At 39.9% G+C, this 16,785-nt stretch overlaps 2 protein-coding genes across 2 annotated transcripts in view; both read left to right on the top strand.

Annotated features, from left to right (window-relative positions):
• LOC146611685 (ryanodine receptor 3-like) overlaps positions 1-7,748 on the top strand; it is a 27,476-nt gene extending 19,728 nt beyond the window's left edge. The window contains exons 8-12 of the mRNA XM_085343538.1: positions 1,586-1,687; positions 2,251-2,343; positions 3,032-3,106; positions 5,049-5,205; positions 7,589-7,748. Coding sequence (XP_085199664.1) covers positions 1,586-1,687; positions 2,251-2,295 — 147 coding nt within the window. The 3' untranslated portion in view covers positions 2,296-2,343; positions 3,032-3,106; positions 5,049-5,205; positions 7,589-7,748. The remainder of the gene's footprint in view (positions 1-1,585; positions 1,688-2,250; positions 2,344-3,031; positions 3,107-5,048; positions 5,206-7,588) is intronic.
• On the top strand, positions 4,833-16,785 carry LOC146611684 (ryanodine receptor 3-like). Its single transcript, XM_085343537.1, has 11 exons — positions 4,833-4,912; positions 5,049-5,205; positions 7,589-7,753; positions 10,183-10,273; positions 10,325-10,442; positions 10,555-10,735; positions 11,055-11,190; positions 13,833-13,928; positions 15,110-15,228; positions 16,321-16,454; positions 16,581-16,785. Exons 1-11 carry the CDS (start codon positions 4,833-4,835, stop codon positions 16,783-16,785), a joined length of 1,482 nt encoding a protein of 493 aa, XP_085199663.1.

The following is a 16,785-nucleotide window of genomic DNA, read 5'->3' as shown; positions in this document are numbered from 1 at the left end:
AATCTCACTTAATTCAGATATTTTCTGCTGTTGTTTTGGAAGCTTTCTTATTTTACTGCCAGGTATTTATTTATTTTTTATTATTCTTTTTTTTTTAATATCTGAGGTGATTTGTCTTCCTCTAAACTCGAAAGACCAAATGCGCCGTATGCAAAGAAGAGTGGTTCTGTTTTGAAGATTATTTGCCCCACATAGCTGGAGTTATCTGCTTTGGTTCACCGTCTGCCTGAAAAGGTACTTTGGAAAGTTTCGTAGCACTCGGATAACCCTGATATCGGTCTCACTCTCACCAACTTTGGAGTGACAAGGCAATTCAGGAGGGAAACTCAAAAAACCTTCGTTTGCTATCTGAACTAGAAATCCGATTACTTGTGAATCCCCTCCCATGTCCCCTCCACCCCCATGCAGGTCCTTTTTAATAATGTTTTTTATGAAACTCATCCGCCTGACTGATGAGCTTTGAGTTAATGCTGTCTCCACTATGCAGAGCTATACACCTGACCTCAATTAACTTACATGGAAAAGAGAGGAGAGGGGGATTTGAGGAGAAACAGAGGAAAAGGCAGCGCGAGAAATGGCAAAAGTGAGGGACATTGACGTGCCTGGCATGGGAAAGTGACTTGCACTCTCTTCTAGTGGCCATACCAGTCCTTCGGGGAGGAAAATATGCAATTAAAGCAAATCTGCCAAAGATGCTGTAAAGCCTGTACCTGCAGTAGCTTGTTGGAAATTCAGGTATTGAAGAATGGGACACCTCAGAAATGCAAAAGCAATCACTGCATTATTACTGTCATTCATTACATCACAGTGAATGTATTGCTGTCATTTAGGACAGGGGCATTTATGTCTTTTTATCAAGTCAGGGTGATTTTGTTGGATAAATGTGAGGATGATAAAAATTGTTTTTGAGAGAGACAGTGCATAGATGTTTTGACTTGGCATGTCTACTGTTACAGATTAAGACATTTTTAAATGACATGCTAGGACAAATACAGGCAAATGAAAGAAAACTCAATTGGTGCTCATATTATCGTATGATAGTATGATGTTTTCAGGGGAATTTCGTAAAGACTTGTTTTCATGTTGTAGAATATATTTTGGAACAATTAAAGGACTTCCTAATGGTGTTCTAGGGTGTGAGCATTGGCAGCTGCTAAACCCTTTTGCCTGTATTGTATGTGTTAGAAATCCTTGCATCAATGCTTACTTGGGTGTAGCTTAAAGCTAAACTCATATCGACTCTTCACTTTCATCTGAATGCAACCTACCAGGAGTAGGTGTTTTTCAAATGTATTTATTTTTTCTTTCTTTCTTAATTTTTAATCTCAAAGGAATTATTGCATTATCTGGGCATGTTACATGGAGCAGTGCCTTTGGCCTGCAGTGATAAAAGAGATTAAAACATGTCGTCCTTCTCATGAGAAGGACGACATGTTAATCTCTTTTCAACTCCAGGCGCTTGGACATCTTCCTCGTCTGTGCACTGTTGCTAAATTGTGTTGTATGTCCCTGTTTTCCTGCTGCTAACACAGCTGGTTAACTCAAGGTCAACTGTTCCCCGCGTAACTGTGCTTCTCTTTTCCAGCATCTCTCTATTTCCAATGGCAACTTTCACGTGGATGCCTCCTTCATGCAGACCCTGTGGAATGTCCAGCCTACCTGCTCATCAAGTAACATGGCAGTAGGTAAGCTTAAAAACCCCAACAACCATGTTAACATATCTTTGTGGGGACCAAAAATTGGAAGTTTACTATACTTGTGGGGACCAACAGGCCCTTATGGGGACAAAATCCCCGTCTCCACAAGTTTGAAGATATTTCTGAGACTCAAAATGTGATTTTTAGTGTCAGGGTTACAATTAGGTTGGGGTTAGGTTCAGACATTAATTTTTGATGCTTAATGTTAGGGTAAGCAGCTAAGGAAAGCATTATGTCAATTAGATGTCCCCACAAGGATGTGAAAACACAACTGTGTGTGTGTGTGTGTGTGTGTGTGTGTGTGTGTGTGTGTGTGTGTGTGTGTGTGTGTGTGTGTGTGTGTGTGTCTAAATAAAAAAATCTGTTTAATTTAAACTCACAATTTTAAGTTAATGTTTCAAAGAAAGTCCACCTTTTTATAATTTAAAAATGTATTATTTCCTGTCATCATTTTAATGTACTGATGGTGTTTGAAAAACAAAGCAGCCATATATTAGAATAAATGATTTCTTTTTCATGAATAAATGGAACTTTTTTTTTTGCCTTTTAGGTTTTTTTTAATTGGTGGACATGTGATGCGTCTCTGTCATGGGCATGATGAGAGCCTGACCATCCCTGGAGCAGACAAGAGTGAAGAGGAGCAGAGGTTAGTAATTTAATTAATTAAATTAATAAAATCTTTCAAACTAACCATTGGGGAAAATAGTTTTGAGGATGATTAATAATAAACTAAAAAAATGTTGTCACTTTTAAGCTTCACTTTAAAACTGAAAAAAAGTTTTTGGTTTTTTTGTCTTAAACTGTGAGGAAATACTGAAAACGTTTACACTTACCACATATGTTAAAGTTATAGGAGGAGTTCAAAATTTACTTTTCAATCCACTTTTTTGTGTTTGTTCTTTTGAAGAAAATTCACCTGAGGCCTCTTTTTTTTTTTTTTTTTTTTTTTTCAATCCAAACTCTTTCTGTTGTAATCCTGTGTGAAGGGTTACAAGGCTGTTATTTATTGAGAAGCACTGAAATAGCCTTCAACCCAACAGTTTTTTTTCTCCCTCCTGAGTCACTATCATAAAATATAAGAATCTCTTGTTTTCTGACCTGCACAGTGAGGTTTAAGCAGGAATAATCATATATATGGAGACACTGTGATATTTTTCTTGAGAACATCAAAATGTCTCCAAAAACAAATTAATCTGGAGCCAGATTTCCCTCGGGATCCAGTTCACAGAGGGTGTTTTTAGCTTTAACAGAAGCATACCATGTTGGACTGTTCATGTTGTTTCTGTCACTTAAATTACTTAACTGAGGCCCACATTTATTTCTTCTGCTTTTAGGATAGTTAACTATGAGGCTGGCAAGGGAGCATCAAGGGCCCGTTCACTGTGGAGAGTGGAGCCACTGAGGATCAGGTAACATCTGACTCAAAAACACAAATAAAATAAATAATATATGTTTCTCTCAGAAATTACACAAAGGGATTGTTTTATTTGAGTGGGATATAAAAGAACATGAAAAAATTACATATTATTATCTAAACTGGATGAGGTGAGAAGTGGTCGGCCTAAAAAACTTACCTACAGTAAATAAACAGTATCTGAAAGTTATGTCCTTAAGTAACTGGACACAAACAGGGGACACAGGACTTAAAATCAATACGGCCGTTCAGTTAATCCTTCTACTGTTCACTAACGGTTCTTCACAAATGGTCTCAGTGGAAAGGCAGCTGTCACAAAGCCATTCTTAATGATGGAAATGGGGAGAAATTACTTTGCCAAATTACACAATAATTAGAATAACAATCAGTAACAGAATGTCTTAAGGGGTGATTATTCCAAATTTTGAATTTTTAGTTCAATTTGTCATCAGTTATGGTCAGGAGAGAGGTACAAAGTGTGTCTCTACAGCCATGTGTAGCCATAGCGGAGGTTTGGTCATGGTTTAGAGTTTGCATTTCAGCCAGTTGTTTTGGGGATCTTGTCAAAATTAATGGAATTATGAATGCAGAAATGTACAGTACCATCTGGAAAGCATTGGATTGGCAGCCAAACACACTGTCAATGTAGGAAAAGCATACCTGGATTAAAGACGCACAAACACACATGGAGCTTAGATCTTAACATTTTTGAAGCAGTGTGTGATCATCTTGAGCGGGGGGGGGAGGACATCAGTGTAGTGCAAACTCTGTTTCTCCATTATATACTATATTCCTATTGAGGTTTCCTTAGGTTTCAATAAATGACTACAAATATTTCCCTTTATTTAACAAAATACAAAGAAATTGTGGGAGGCTATAGGTTCCCAGGTTATATATAAACTCCATCTATCTCTTCTCCGAGCTGTCAGTACCAATTAACTGGCAGAGTTTCCAGAATTCGAGGCTCTGTTTACCACCCGCTTTGAACTACCTCTCTTCTATCACCGTCCCCCTTTCTCTCACATTTTCCTTTAACTGGCCACCCACGCAATTTTTCACCAGTTACATCGGCTGCCAGCTCTCACTGGGAATTCCTGTCAGACTCAGTACACTTTCAAAGTGCCACAGGTGCGACTATTAAGGGTCATGTCTCTACTTTTGACTTAAGGGAGAATTGTGAACAATGTTTCCCAAATTGCATCATCTGTAGAGAGAAACTGGAGCTGCTCTGAAGTTGATATGTGAAATCATTTTAGTTGGTAGTGCAATTCAAGGTTGTTTTTTACATGCATTTGAACATTCTTTTAAATAGGAAGAAGGGAAATATGGTAAATCCTACATTACTGGTGCGATATTCATTTCCTAGAATGAAGTCAGCTTTGTATTTTCAGAATAGTTTGGGCAATTTACGCAAATAACTCAGTTGTCTAGAGCACTTAGATCTAAATATTGTGCCTGCAGAGTCTGTGTTAATATAGCGTGTTTTTTTGTTTTTTGTTTTTTTTGTAAAGAAAACCTGGCAAAAATAATTTAAAAACTTCTTTTCAAATATTAAATTATGTCGATAGTCTCAATTTAGAGTACCTGTTACTTGTTATTGCAACAAAAGAATCAAATCAACCCCCCGTTGGTTCCATGGTGGGGAAAAAATAGAAAATGCTGAGAAAGTTGGTTTTTTTTTCTAGCGATTACTCAATGGAGGTGGATGTGAGAATGAACACATGTGGGTGGGTGAATTCACTACTAGCCTGGAGGCTATATTCAGCAAGCTTCACCTAATGCAAACAGTCCATCTCCTGACGTGTGCTGCATGTGAGAAAAAGCATTTTCCAAGCCTGACTCTCCTTATGCTGTGAAAACAATAACAGATGACCAAGTCTAGAAATTTCAGGGCAATGTTGCACTCAAAGCTTGTGACACCAGTTCTCTGTGTTTAGCTGGAGTGGTAGCCACATCCGGTGGGGCCAGCCCTTCCGACTACGCCATCTCTCTACCGGCCATTATCTTGCTCTGACTGAAGACCGTGGACTGGTTCTGCAGGACAGAGTGAAGTCTGACACCACGGCCACTGCTTTCTGCTTTAGGGCCTCCAAGGTCAGTGCTCTGTTTGCCTGTATAAACATACTTTTTCACAACACTGTAAATTATTTTCTCCCTTCCTGATTTAGTATTTTTTTTTGTGTCTTTCTCACACTTTAAATGTGGAAAAAAAGCTATCAAAATATATCTGGCTCTGTACGAAATAGTAATTGCACCCTTTGTTAAATCTCAAATTAAATGTGATTAACTACTTTTTTTGTTTTTGTTTTGTAGAAAGCAAAGTTTAATTTCCCTATCAGACCTGTTGATTCAAGAAATCACTTAAACAGACTCACAAAGCGAAGTAGAGTTAAAGATCTGAAAATGCAACACATCCTGTCACAATCTAAAGAACCTAAGAAACAAAGTCACTGACATCTATCAGTCTAGAAGGGGTTTCAAAGCCATTTCTAAGGCTTTGGGACTCCAGCGAACCATGGCTAGAGAGGCATTATCCACAAATGGATAAAACTTAGAACAACCTTGCCAGGAGTGGCCTGCCTACCAAAATGAATCCAAGAGCTCATCAACGACTCATCCAGGAGGTTACACAAGAGCCCAAAATAACATCTAATGAACTGCAGGCCTCACTTGCCTCTATTAAGGTGATTCTTATGATTCAGAAATAAGAAAGCGACTGTACAAAAACATCTTGATGTGCAAAAAGTTTAGGGAACAATTTTTTTTTTTTTTTTTTTTTTAACATAGGGCCACGTAGGTTTGAATAACTACCTTAAGTAATAAAATCATAATTTAAAAACTCCTGTTTGTATTTACTCTGGTTATCTTTGTCTAATATTTAAATTTCCTTGATGATCGGAAACTTTAAAGTATCACAAATATGCAAAATCAGGAAGGGGGCAAATACTTTTTCACAACACTGTATACTATCTGTTTTAAAGCTAACTCTTATGTGCGCTTTGAGCAAGGCAGTTACAAGATCTGGAAGCCGTTCTGGGAGGTTGATGTAAATAAATGTTGTTAGTTAACTAACCTCATTAAAAGAGGACTCAAAATATCTCACCCTGACTACTTCATCAACAACTCCCAAAGCGAGTCTCTAAGCCCTTAATGAGCTCATGCCATTCCACTATAAAATAACCTTTTCATAGCTGCTGAGTTGACCACACTGTAAACGTTGGAGCAGGCAGTCATGTTGTCCATGTGCAATTGCAGCTGGTTTGCATATACTGTAGCTGTTTTCAATTAGGGAGAAAAAATAAATTCACCCTCACCACTGCAATATTAAAAATAATTATGATGCACTGATAGTGTTTTTTTTTTTTTTTAGATACATACTTTGTAATCTCTTATTTGCCTTTAGTCATTTCTTTCCTGCAGTTGCACATCCATTTTTCTCCCACTCTCACTCTGTTGAACTCTGAGGGTTTGTGCGGCTCTCATTTGATAGCATGTAGTCCAAAAATAATGACTTGACGCTGGATATAACCACGAGAGAGGAGCACACGGTTTACTTGAAACAGTAATGGAAAGTCTTTTATTTATTCCCATGAATTTGGTACACACTGTTGTGCAGTAGAAGGTAGCACAGGAGTGTGATAAAACTACAGGTTGTGTATTTTTTCTTTCTGTTGAGCTGTGATTTATTTTATTTTATTTTATTTTTTAAACCACACCCAATAGGAGAAAAGACTAAATTTAGATGTATTTTTGTGCTGAACCTCCCTTACCTGAAGAGATCCAGCCTTTTTTTGGGGGGGGATTTACTGTTTTTATATGTGAACAATCCATAATTATTATCCTATGTTAAAATCGCTACAACCACATAAAGTGCACACTGAGTCACCTTCACAGAGCTCCATTTGTTCCCATGGATATCCCTTTATCCCCAGTGGATGCAGTGTAAAAATCCCTCTGACTCACATCACTTCAAAGTCTTTTTCTATCGTACTCCTGGCAATGCAGCAAAACATTGCTCTTACTTAGAACTCATGTTTCTTTAGAAGAATATAGATTGTTTAATAACCCTCTTATTCTCCATCCCTTATCCACACCCCCTGCGCCTGCTATTTCCTGTATCTGGAAAGGTCAAAGCTTTGCCATGTTGAACATTGGCTTTAATATGTTTCTCGCTACTTGCTGTCGACTGCAATCAGTGGCATCGCTCCATCTCTGCTGTGCCAGAAATGTAGCAGAGCTAATGAGGCCGGCAGCAACCTCCTGGCAGGCCAATGAATGCATTCTCCGCAATCGGCATCTCTGATTACCATCTAATCACAATACATCTTCATTTGTCACATTTCCAGGCTTATATATATGCATGCCCGTGTGTGTGTGTGTGTGTGTGTGTGTGTGTGTGTGTGTGTGTGTGTGTGTGTGAGAGTGATTTTATTTCTGTCTGACTCTCTTTGCTAATCTGTGTATGTTCCTGCTACAGGAAAAGGGAGATACTGGCCCAAAGAGGGACATTGATGGCATGGGCGTGCCAGAGATCAAGTACGGAGACTCTGTGTGCTTCATCATGCATGTGGCAACAGGACTGTGGCTGTCCTACCAGGCGCCAGATGCCAAATCATCTCGTCTTGGTCCCCTAAAAAGAAGGGTAAATGCATTTTTTTTTCTTTTAAAACTTGGATTTGGACTTGAATAAAATCAGCCTTCTGGGATTTTCTTACCTAGATGATTGAGTATGCATCAATAGACTTTGCAGTAACTTTTACTAATGTAGCTGGGATGTAGATGGGACCATTCAATGAACAGTTTAATTTTGCCTGTTTGATGAAAATAAATTGACCGGGGCTCTGTCCCTGCAGGACTGTCACAGCAAAACAATACATAAAATACACGTTGTTTATGTTTATTTAGATGAATCAAATTAGAAGCTGAATAGATCTTCTTCACACTTATTCAGACCCTTCATAGGGTATAATTACAGTGTATATTTAAGATAAAGGTAATTATGGTCCCATTCCATTAAGTGCAACACCAGCAGCTATGCCCACCTGAATTGAACATGACCATAACAAATATTAATTATTACATCTCTCTTCATGCTGAATGTCAAAATAACTGCTATGAAAATAGCCAGGTAATCTGTTTTTTATTGGTCAAGGACAAACTTTTAATAAGTTTGCACCAAATTCTCTTCAACCTCCATATGCACAGCGCACTGTACTGTCGTTAGTCACTTGATTATATTTTACATGACCAATAAACAAAAGAAGTACTGCTGACCGGCCCCAGGTTTCCTGTGTGTTTATGCTAAAATGACTTTATTGGAAAAAATACTCCATCTCAGCATATTAATAATAATAATAATAATGGGTTGCATTTATATAGCGCTTTTCGAGACCCTCAAGGCGCTTTACAATTAGTGCGCATGCGCCAACCAGCGTGACCGACCGTGACCGACCGTGACTTATGTATGTATGTATGTATATATATGTATATATTGTACTATTCTTAGTTAGCGTATTGTCTGTCTTGTCTTAATGTTGGTTTAAAATGGAGCACTGTAACAAAAAATAATTTCCCCCAGGGATCAATAAAGTATTCTGAATTCCACTATTCATTCACTGGTGGAGGCAGCTACAGTTGTAGCCACAGCTGCCCTGGGGCAGACTGACAGAAGCGCCATCGGCCCCTCTGGCCAACACCAGTAGGCAAGTAGGGTAAAGTGTCTTGCCCAGGGACACAACGACCAGGTCAGAGAGCCCAGGGATCGAACCGGCGACCTTCCGGTTACAGATGCGATTCCCAACCCCCTGAGCCACAGTTGCCCATATTGTACACTAAAGTAATCAAGGTAGTATAATGAAGTTCTTGAGCAGAGCACTTCTGCTACTGACCCCTTCATCTGCTCCAACTAATAATATATAAGCCAGTCGATACTTTACTTCAATGGTGCAAATTAAGCAGAAAAGAAGGGGACTGGACTTCACAAAGTACAACAACTTCTTTCTTTTAAGCTCCTCAGACTACCATGATGTGGATGACTGAGAACCTACACAGAGAAATTAGGAAGTAACTCACAGACAGTAAAACTCTGGGGTTGTTGCAGTTGTCCACTTTGCATGGTTGGATAAGCACCTGTTTTGGGGTTGTTGTTTTTTTCTTTTTTTATGGTTAGCATGAGTAAACAACTGCTTCAGGAATAATTACGAATAATTTATTGCACAGCACATACTGTAGTGATACAAATATGCAACATATATAGCTGCCATCTGTTTACAGCATGACCATAAATGCCTGCCATTCCTCGAAGCCAATGAGTGCATACGCAAATAACACACAGTCAGTGGGCTATATGGCTGGCCTTCCAAACACCCAACCAACTCAGGTCAAATGTTTTTCTTTTGGAACTGAAAACAATGTTTGCGGATGACACAACCCAGAAGAGCTAACTGATCAGGCTAGGAATCCGCAGTCTATTTACACCTATAGGCCAGTGGACTCTTTCAATGATGAGCAGGTACACATCCTGGACAGAGAGGAACGCTGGTTTGAGCGGTGAGTCAAGGAGGCCATCGAGGAGGACACATCTTTCACCATCTTACAGTGTTGTGATTGGAGCCATTCCCCAACTCTCTGTGACTGGTCATGACAATATGCATATTTATGATCATGAAACTGACCCCACAGCCCATTGTTAGTCAATGGTGCTAGTGTCAGTCATTATGCAAATGTACTGTTTATAAGGTTGGGGAAACCTGCAGTCAGCTGAGACTGAAAAAGTCATATGAATGAGTGACAAAATAGAAAACACGACATCCAGATGAACAGAATCATCTTTTTTGGGATTTCCTTACCTGGATGATTGAGCATGCATTAAAAATGTTAGCCTTGGATACATCAGATGTGGTCACCCACACTCCACTCCCATCTTTTCTGCAGACCCACAGAGAGTGCACATGAGGCTGAAACCCATTTAAACGTGATAATTGGCCACGTGGAGGGTGACAGTTAGTTTTGGGTGAGACAGAAGGATTAGGGTGGCATATAAACACTGCTCATTGCCGGGCGTTTGTCCAGGGACATCAAATACCACGTCGTGCTGGCGCCAGGCAGACCTTGCAGCCTTGGCCGCATGCCAAAGCACCAGACGTGTTGGAGGTGACGGGTGGTGGGTTTACATTTAAATCCTCCCCCCACCCCCCTGTCTTTTTTAAATTAGGCTGCTTGATTACAGTAAGTCAGGATGACGGGCTCATCCTCCAGCGCTGTCAACATGAGGAGTCTCGGGCTGCACGCATCATCCGTAACACCACGTTCCTCTTTACCAACTTCATCAAGTAATTCTAGGAGGGTCCTCTTTGCTTCTAGCAAAAGCTCCACACTAAATGTTTGTAAAATGTTACACATTGATCCACCCTCTCTGTCTTTTCTGCCTTTTTTTCCTCCCAGAGCTTTGGACAGCATTGCAGCAGGAGAGTCTACAGCAGTGGCCGGGTACGTTGAAGAGGTGCTACAGACACTGTATGATTTGATTGAGTACTTTAAGCAGCCCGATTCTGAGCTGGAGCATGAAGAGAAGCAGTGTCTTCTCCGTTCACTCATCAAACGTCAGGACCTCTTCAAAGAGGAGGTGAGAGTGGGTGGTGTGATTAATTTCTATGCAAAAAGAAAACCTCTCATACACTGATGTTTCTCATTTAGATGATGCTATGCAGGAAGTGTTTTTTTTTTTTTTGTGTGTGTGTGTGTGTGGGGGGGAAAAGTGGTTAAAACCTTAGGTTCTTAAATGAATGTATGTTTCGACTTTGGTTACATAAATTTAATGTATTTTAATGAGTCCCTATTAATCTTTCATCATCTGTATTTGTTTAGCTCCTTGCTATTCAGTTATTATCAATTCTTGTAAAAGAATACACAATAATTATGTATATATCTTTTATTTTTCTCAGGGTATGCTGAGTCTTCTGTCCAAATGCATTGATCGAATGAACCTGTACGACAGTGCAGCCCACTTCGGGGAGGTGGCTGGGGAGGAAGCTGGCGCAGCGTGGAAGGACATTCTCAACCTGCTTTATGAACTCTTAGGTAAACAGTTGAGTGATGGATCACATGAAATATCCACATCGTTTGTTTTTTTCTTCTTTCTTTTTTTAACACTGTCAGCTGTTGGTTCAGGGTAGACGTGTAGTATTTATCTTCCTTCAGTGTCTCAATTGACTGAATTTGCCTTCTCTTCTATGTTTCTCATCTCACTAACCCCCCACCCCTTATTTCCTGTATTCCATATTGTAGCTTTTAGATCATCCTTAATGCCTCATTTCTTTCCTTCCTTTCCTTCGCTTCCCACCTTCTTTATTTTCTTTTTTCTACTCCCTTCTGTCTTCACTTCCTCACTTTTTTTGTTGTTCACATTCTCACTCCACATCTGGAGTTAGCAGCTGGTCGCATCATCTAATTGACACTTAATGCCATTCTTTTCCTTCCTTCCTTCGTTCAACATTTGCAGTTCAAAGCTGGTCACAGCACTTACATGACATTTAGATGTAAACGCAGTGCCTCCTGCAGTCTTACTGTCTGCCTTCGCTTTCATCTAGGTCACGAGTGTTTTGAAAGCAGTGTAGATATAATCATAGAGCATCGAGCTGAATATTTGAAGGCAAAATGGCATCGTTAACAAAATGCCAGCCATCGCAGGTGTTGGCATTATCTGATTCTCTCGGGGCCTCACACTGAGCCATGAATGCTAAAGCTCTGACCCTGAAAAGTTTTATTTCAGACCGCTTTCTCTTGGGTACTTTGTTTTCCTGTCATTGGAGTTTTCCCATCAACCGCTTCCACTTGGCTCACCTTGACTGCCTTTGTAATCATCACCACCTCCCCTACATGTACTTCCTCACATTACACACAAACACACGTGCTCAAAACCCACAAATACACTCCTCTGAGTACACTCTAGCCATCCCCACAGAGAGGTCACCCTCAGGATGGCGTAGCAGATTTTGCATGATGAATTGTGTCGGGGCCTTGTTTGTTCTGACCTTCTCTCTCTTATTGGTCTGTTATCTGTCCAAGTAGGCAGTGTGCTTGTTAAATGATGAGATTATGGACATCAATATCACCCCAAGCAGGAATTTTCCATGAGCCTCACTGTATTATACTATTGATGATCTTTACAAACTCGTATGAAGAGAGGGATTTCATTTGCAAAACTTAAGTCTACATGTCATCAGCTGTAATCTGATGAAAATGTCAATTTAATTAGCTTATTTGAGGCTAAATTAGCATGCATTTCTGCTTCCCAGATATCCTGGCTGGAAGCCCTAAAAAGTCACGATCCCCAGAAGTTAAGTCAGGCTGTGTATTAAAGATAAACATAAAAACATCCCACCACTATTTACAATGGCCACCTGTTGTAGAGATTTTTACTAGTGTGGAGACATTACTCAACTTAAGCAGATAAAGTTTGCCCAGTTTTCCTAGAGCTATAGATGTGCAACCTCCTCTACTGTGTGTCTACACCAAGCTACATTCCAAAATGCAGATGTAAGTCTAACATGAAATAACGATGTTCTAATTGGCTGGTTTGCATTATTCTAGACTTTAGTGGGTATTTATAATACACAAGATGCAAGATGTACAGTAATTATGCACATTTCTTGATTCACTCCTCTTTTTTATATTTTGCTGGGAAATGGGAAATGGGTATAGCAGCTTATTGAAACCTGTCTAAAAATATGTGGAAATACATTATTTAGGGCAAAAACAGAGTTTGTGCAATTCTAATGAGCTTGAAATGCAATATTTGGTGTGACCGCTTTTATTCTTTAACACAGCCTTCTACTCTTGAAGCAGTCTTCGTGATTAGCTCTCCAGATGTCTTGAAGGAGGCACACATTCTAATGTCCTGTGTGCAAAAACTGAGTAATATTAAAATGGATAAATACATTAATAAAATAAATATGGCTTCTCACATTTATTTTCTGACTGAACAATCTACTTTTTTCCTTGTTTGTTATTTATTTCTTTAATGAGATAAAATTGTTCTTGGACTCAGTGGGACAAATCGTTTCACTTTAAATTGATGTCTTCATTAAAGCCTTAGCAATATTACAGTATATCTTAATACACTGTATGATTATGTAACCATGGTTTAAAGCCTGTAGTCTGTGCAGCCCCAGGTTCTCCTGCCTGTCTTTGACCTTTGAATTTTACATTCACATCAGTCACAGTGAATATCCTTGCCCTTGACTCAAACTGTGGATCTAGCCATGTGTTCATTTTGAACTATAGCTTGGCTGAGAGCGCAGAATTAAAGGAGATTAGACACCCATCAGTATTCCTTTGGCACAGAGTGCTGTTAAAGTGTTTCACAGACATTATCCGTCTGCTGTCCCAGAATCTAAATGGTGAGAAATGAGACAGTATATTGATAAAGAGGCTTCTTAATGTCACCCACAGGTGTAGAGGATGGTACAAGAGAATACACCTCAACTTTTTATGGGGGATAGAGGTCTTGGTTTAATAGTGCCTTTACAATTTTTCTCATGTATTTTCTATTCAGATTTAATGAGTTTTCATATGCACATATGTCATATCAGGAAAACCTGACGCTTATTCATTAGTCAAAGTCAAATTGTTTGCAGTATCCACTCACCTGATATTCTGCTGCTGGAATGCACTTTTATAATATTAATATTTTATTTTTGAAATCTTTGTTGTTTGTTAAGCTGCACTGATTCGTGGAAACCGGAACAACTGTACCCAGTTTTCCCGAAAATTGGACTGGTTGGTCAGCAAACAGGAAAGACTGGAGTCTTCATCAGGTATGATGAGAAACTTTCAGTGGAAAAATTGAGGAGAGGAAAAAAAACTAAAACGATTAAAGATTTTTGATAGGCGCAAAGGACAAAAATGTGCTATCAATAGGGATGGGTATCGTTTAGGTTTTATCCGATACCGGTGCCAAACCGGTACTTTTGAAACGGTGCCGGTGCTTAAACGGTGCTCGAACCGGTGCTTAAAGAATGGAGAACACAAACTTTGTCCAAAAACCTCTCATGTTTAGCTGTTTTTTTTGTAAAAAGATAACAATGTTGGTCTTCTCTGCAGCTATAGGGCATATATGGTATCACTCTTGGCTGGAAGCAGTGCTTAAACAATGGAAAAACACAAACTTTGTCCTAAAACCTCTCAGCTGTTTTCCACTTTTTCTTTGGGCATTTTAGCCTTTTTGGCCAGGGTGAAGGGACTATCTGCCATCAAACAAGAAGACAGCCGCATGTAACTACGACGGTGTTTGCTAGTTCACCTTACATGCATTAATGTAATAACGTGGTTAGCCTACTCAACGTAAATTACACACGAACAACATTAAGCTACTCACACAGAGAAGAACGGCTGCTGCTGCATCATCATCCGTCATCATTTCTGCTACACTGGCAGGGCTAGGGGCCAGGACTCTCCTCTTCGGGTTCATGTTGCTAACTCCTGGTCCGATAACAGGCACCACACCCGCAGTAGATGTGCTCGGTGTGAGGTCTCGCAGCAAGCTATCAAATACGGCGCATTTCTAGGCTTTTAAAAAAACGCTATGCGTCGCCAGGTGTTTCATCAGATTTGAGGTGTTACCTCCTTTGCACAGTATCACCTTAAAGCACTTGTTGCAGGCTGCTGGGTTTGCATCTTTTGCTGTGAAGTACAGCCAGACTTTTGACCGCTTCGCCTTGGGCGTTTTTAATCTGTAGCTCTGCTCTAAAAGAACGTACGTACCTGGACCTGCCTACTATCCTCGGAAAGGTAAAATGATTGGCTAGAATCCAAAGCGTATGACATCTCAGGGAAAAAAAGCACCGAAATAAAGCACCGAAATGTGCACTGCTTTTCGGTCCGGTTACTACCGTTTGTGTCAGAACCGGATACCGGTACCCATCCCTAGCTATCAATGTTGGGATGTGGTCTAAATGTTTCTTTTGTTAAATGACAAACATTTTGTGTAACTCTATAGGTATTCTGGAAGTCCTCCACTGTATCTTGGTAGAAAGCCCAGAAGCTCTGAACATCATCCAGAAAGGTCACATTAAATCCATCGTCTCTCTGCTCTACAAGCATGGACGCAACCACAAGGTAAGCAGAAATATTAGACTAGAAAAGGTACAAGAAAGGAGCTTTTTGTGCCAATGCCAGTCTAGTGCCATATCTTCTAATTTTAGAGAAAACAACCTGGCTTCACACCAAACATTTCACAGGTTCTTCCTTTGTCCATGCTCCTTGTGGAGTATAGACAATTCACCTTGGCAGTTTTCACAATGCTCTTGATGGTAGACAGACAGACTGCTTTGGTTTTATGCCTTGGCAGAGGATTTCTTGAAGTCAGAGTTGAGTTAGGATTGCCAATGCATACATAGAATCATCAATCACCACTAAAAATGCAGAAGTGTGGTTTGATTTCCCCTATATAAGGTTTTTACATGATAAGTTTATATTTCTACAGCTACCGCTTCTTTAATGGGTCAATCCGGAAGTGCCAACACAATCATTGTCTCTGGTTTTTCTCAGAGCAATCAACAAATGCTGTTCGAATTTGCATCATGAAAACACTTGGCTAAGAAAAATACTCCACTGTGTCAGTGCAAAAACACAACTGGCTCAGTCGTTGTCACATTTTGGCTGTTGGTTGGTCCTTTGCGGGCAGAGGTGGGAGACATATTTCCTCGTTGTGGTCTAGTCCAAATTGGGATCAACTTTGGTGCCAGTTGCTCTGTTTTTTTTTAAACACAAACACTAAACACTAAAGACATTTAATTGGATTATAAAACCTCAACAACTGTTAAAAAAAATTAAGCTGTCAAACTGGGTTTTAAAAACTGTACTAAAATCTTTATCATGGTTTCATTTGTTCCAGCCGAGTGATGTGTATACAGTGTTTAAATGTCAGTTTCCTAATATTTACACTGTCACTTGTTAGAAGACATCAAAGAGCTTTCTTGTAAACAGCAGTTGCTGATCATGAATGGCAGGTGGAGGACGATAGTTCTGCTTGAAGGCCCTCTTGCGCACTGTGAATGTGCTCCAAGCATCACAGCTTGCAGAGAATCTGTCTGAATAACTAATCATTTCCTCTCGGAGCATGTGAAATGCTGACACACTGTGGATGTGTGACATATTTTCACACAAAAAGGAAAAAGTGTCTGACACAAGTGTCTTTTTCTCTGTCAGATCCTGGATGTCCTTTGTTCCCTCTGTGTATGCAATGGAGTGGCAGTGAGAGCCAATCAGAATCTGATCTGTGACAACCTCCTTCCCAATAGGGACCTGCTGCTTCAGACTCGATTGGTCAATGATGTTCAGAGGTAGAGAATTTAGAGTATTGCACCGCTGCTGGATGCAGTAGCCCCAGTATACACAGCTGATTAAAGAGTGGAAATTTGGAGTGACGATTTCAATCCAGTGTTGACTTTCCCTGTTTTCATTTCCAGTATGAGACCAAATATCTTCCTGGGCATAGCTGAAGGTTCAGCTCAGTATAAGAAGTGGTATTATGAGCTGGTCATTGACCAAGTGGACCACTTTGTAACCAATGAGCCGACCCACCTGAGGGTAGGCTGGGCCAACACTAAAGGATATGCTCCATACCCTGGTGGAGGAGAAGGGTGGGGAGGCAATGGATTTCACTGCTGGTAG

This window comes from Diplotaxodon limnothrissa, linkage group LG19 (genome assembly GCF_057381915.1).
Source record: "Diplotaxodon limnothrissa isolate DT_005_m linkage group LG19, D_limnothrissa_male_GT1.1, whole genome shotgun sequence".
Classification (NCBI taxonomy): Eukaryota; Metazoa; Chordata; class Actinopteri; order Cichliformes; family Cichlidae; genus Diplotaxodon; species Diplotaxodon limnothrissa.
The sequence above is the reverse complement of the archived record's forward strand: the minus strand, read 5'-3'. Positions and strand labels throughout refer to the sequence as shown.

Coding starts and splice junctions, on each gene's coding strand:
- LOC146611684 (XM_085343537.1), top strand. CDS start 4,833: ATGTGGGTGGGTGAATTCACTACTAGCCTGGAGGCTATATTCAGCAAG. Junction 10,274..10,324: donor CGTGTTGGAGGTGACGGGTG/GTGGGTTTACAT, acceptor TTTTTAAATTAG/GCTGCTTGATTACAGTAAGT. Junction 10,443..10,554: donor CTCTTTACCAACTTCATCAA/GTAATTCTAGGA, acceptor TTTTCCTCCCAG/AGCTTTGGACAGCATTGCAG.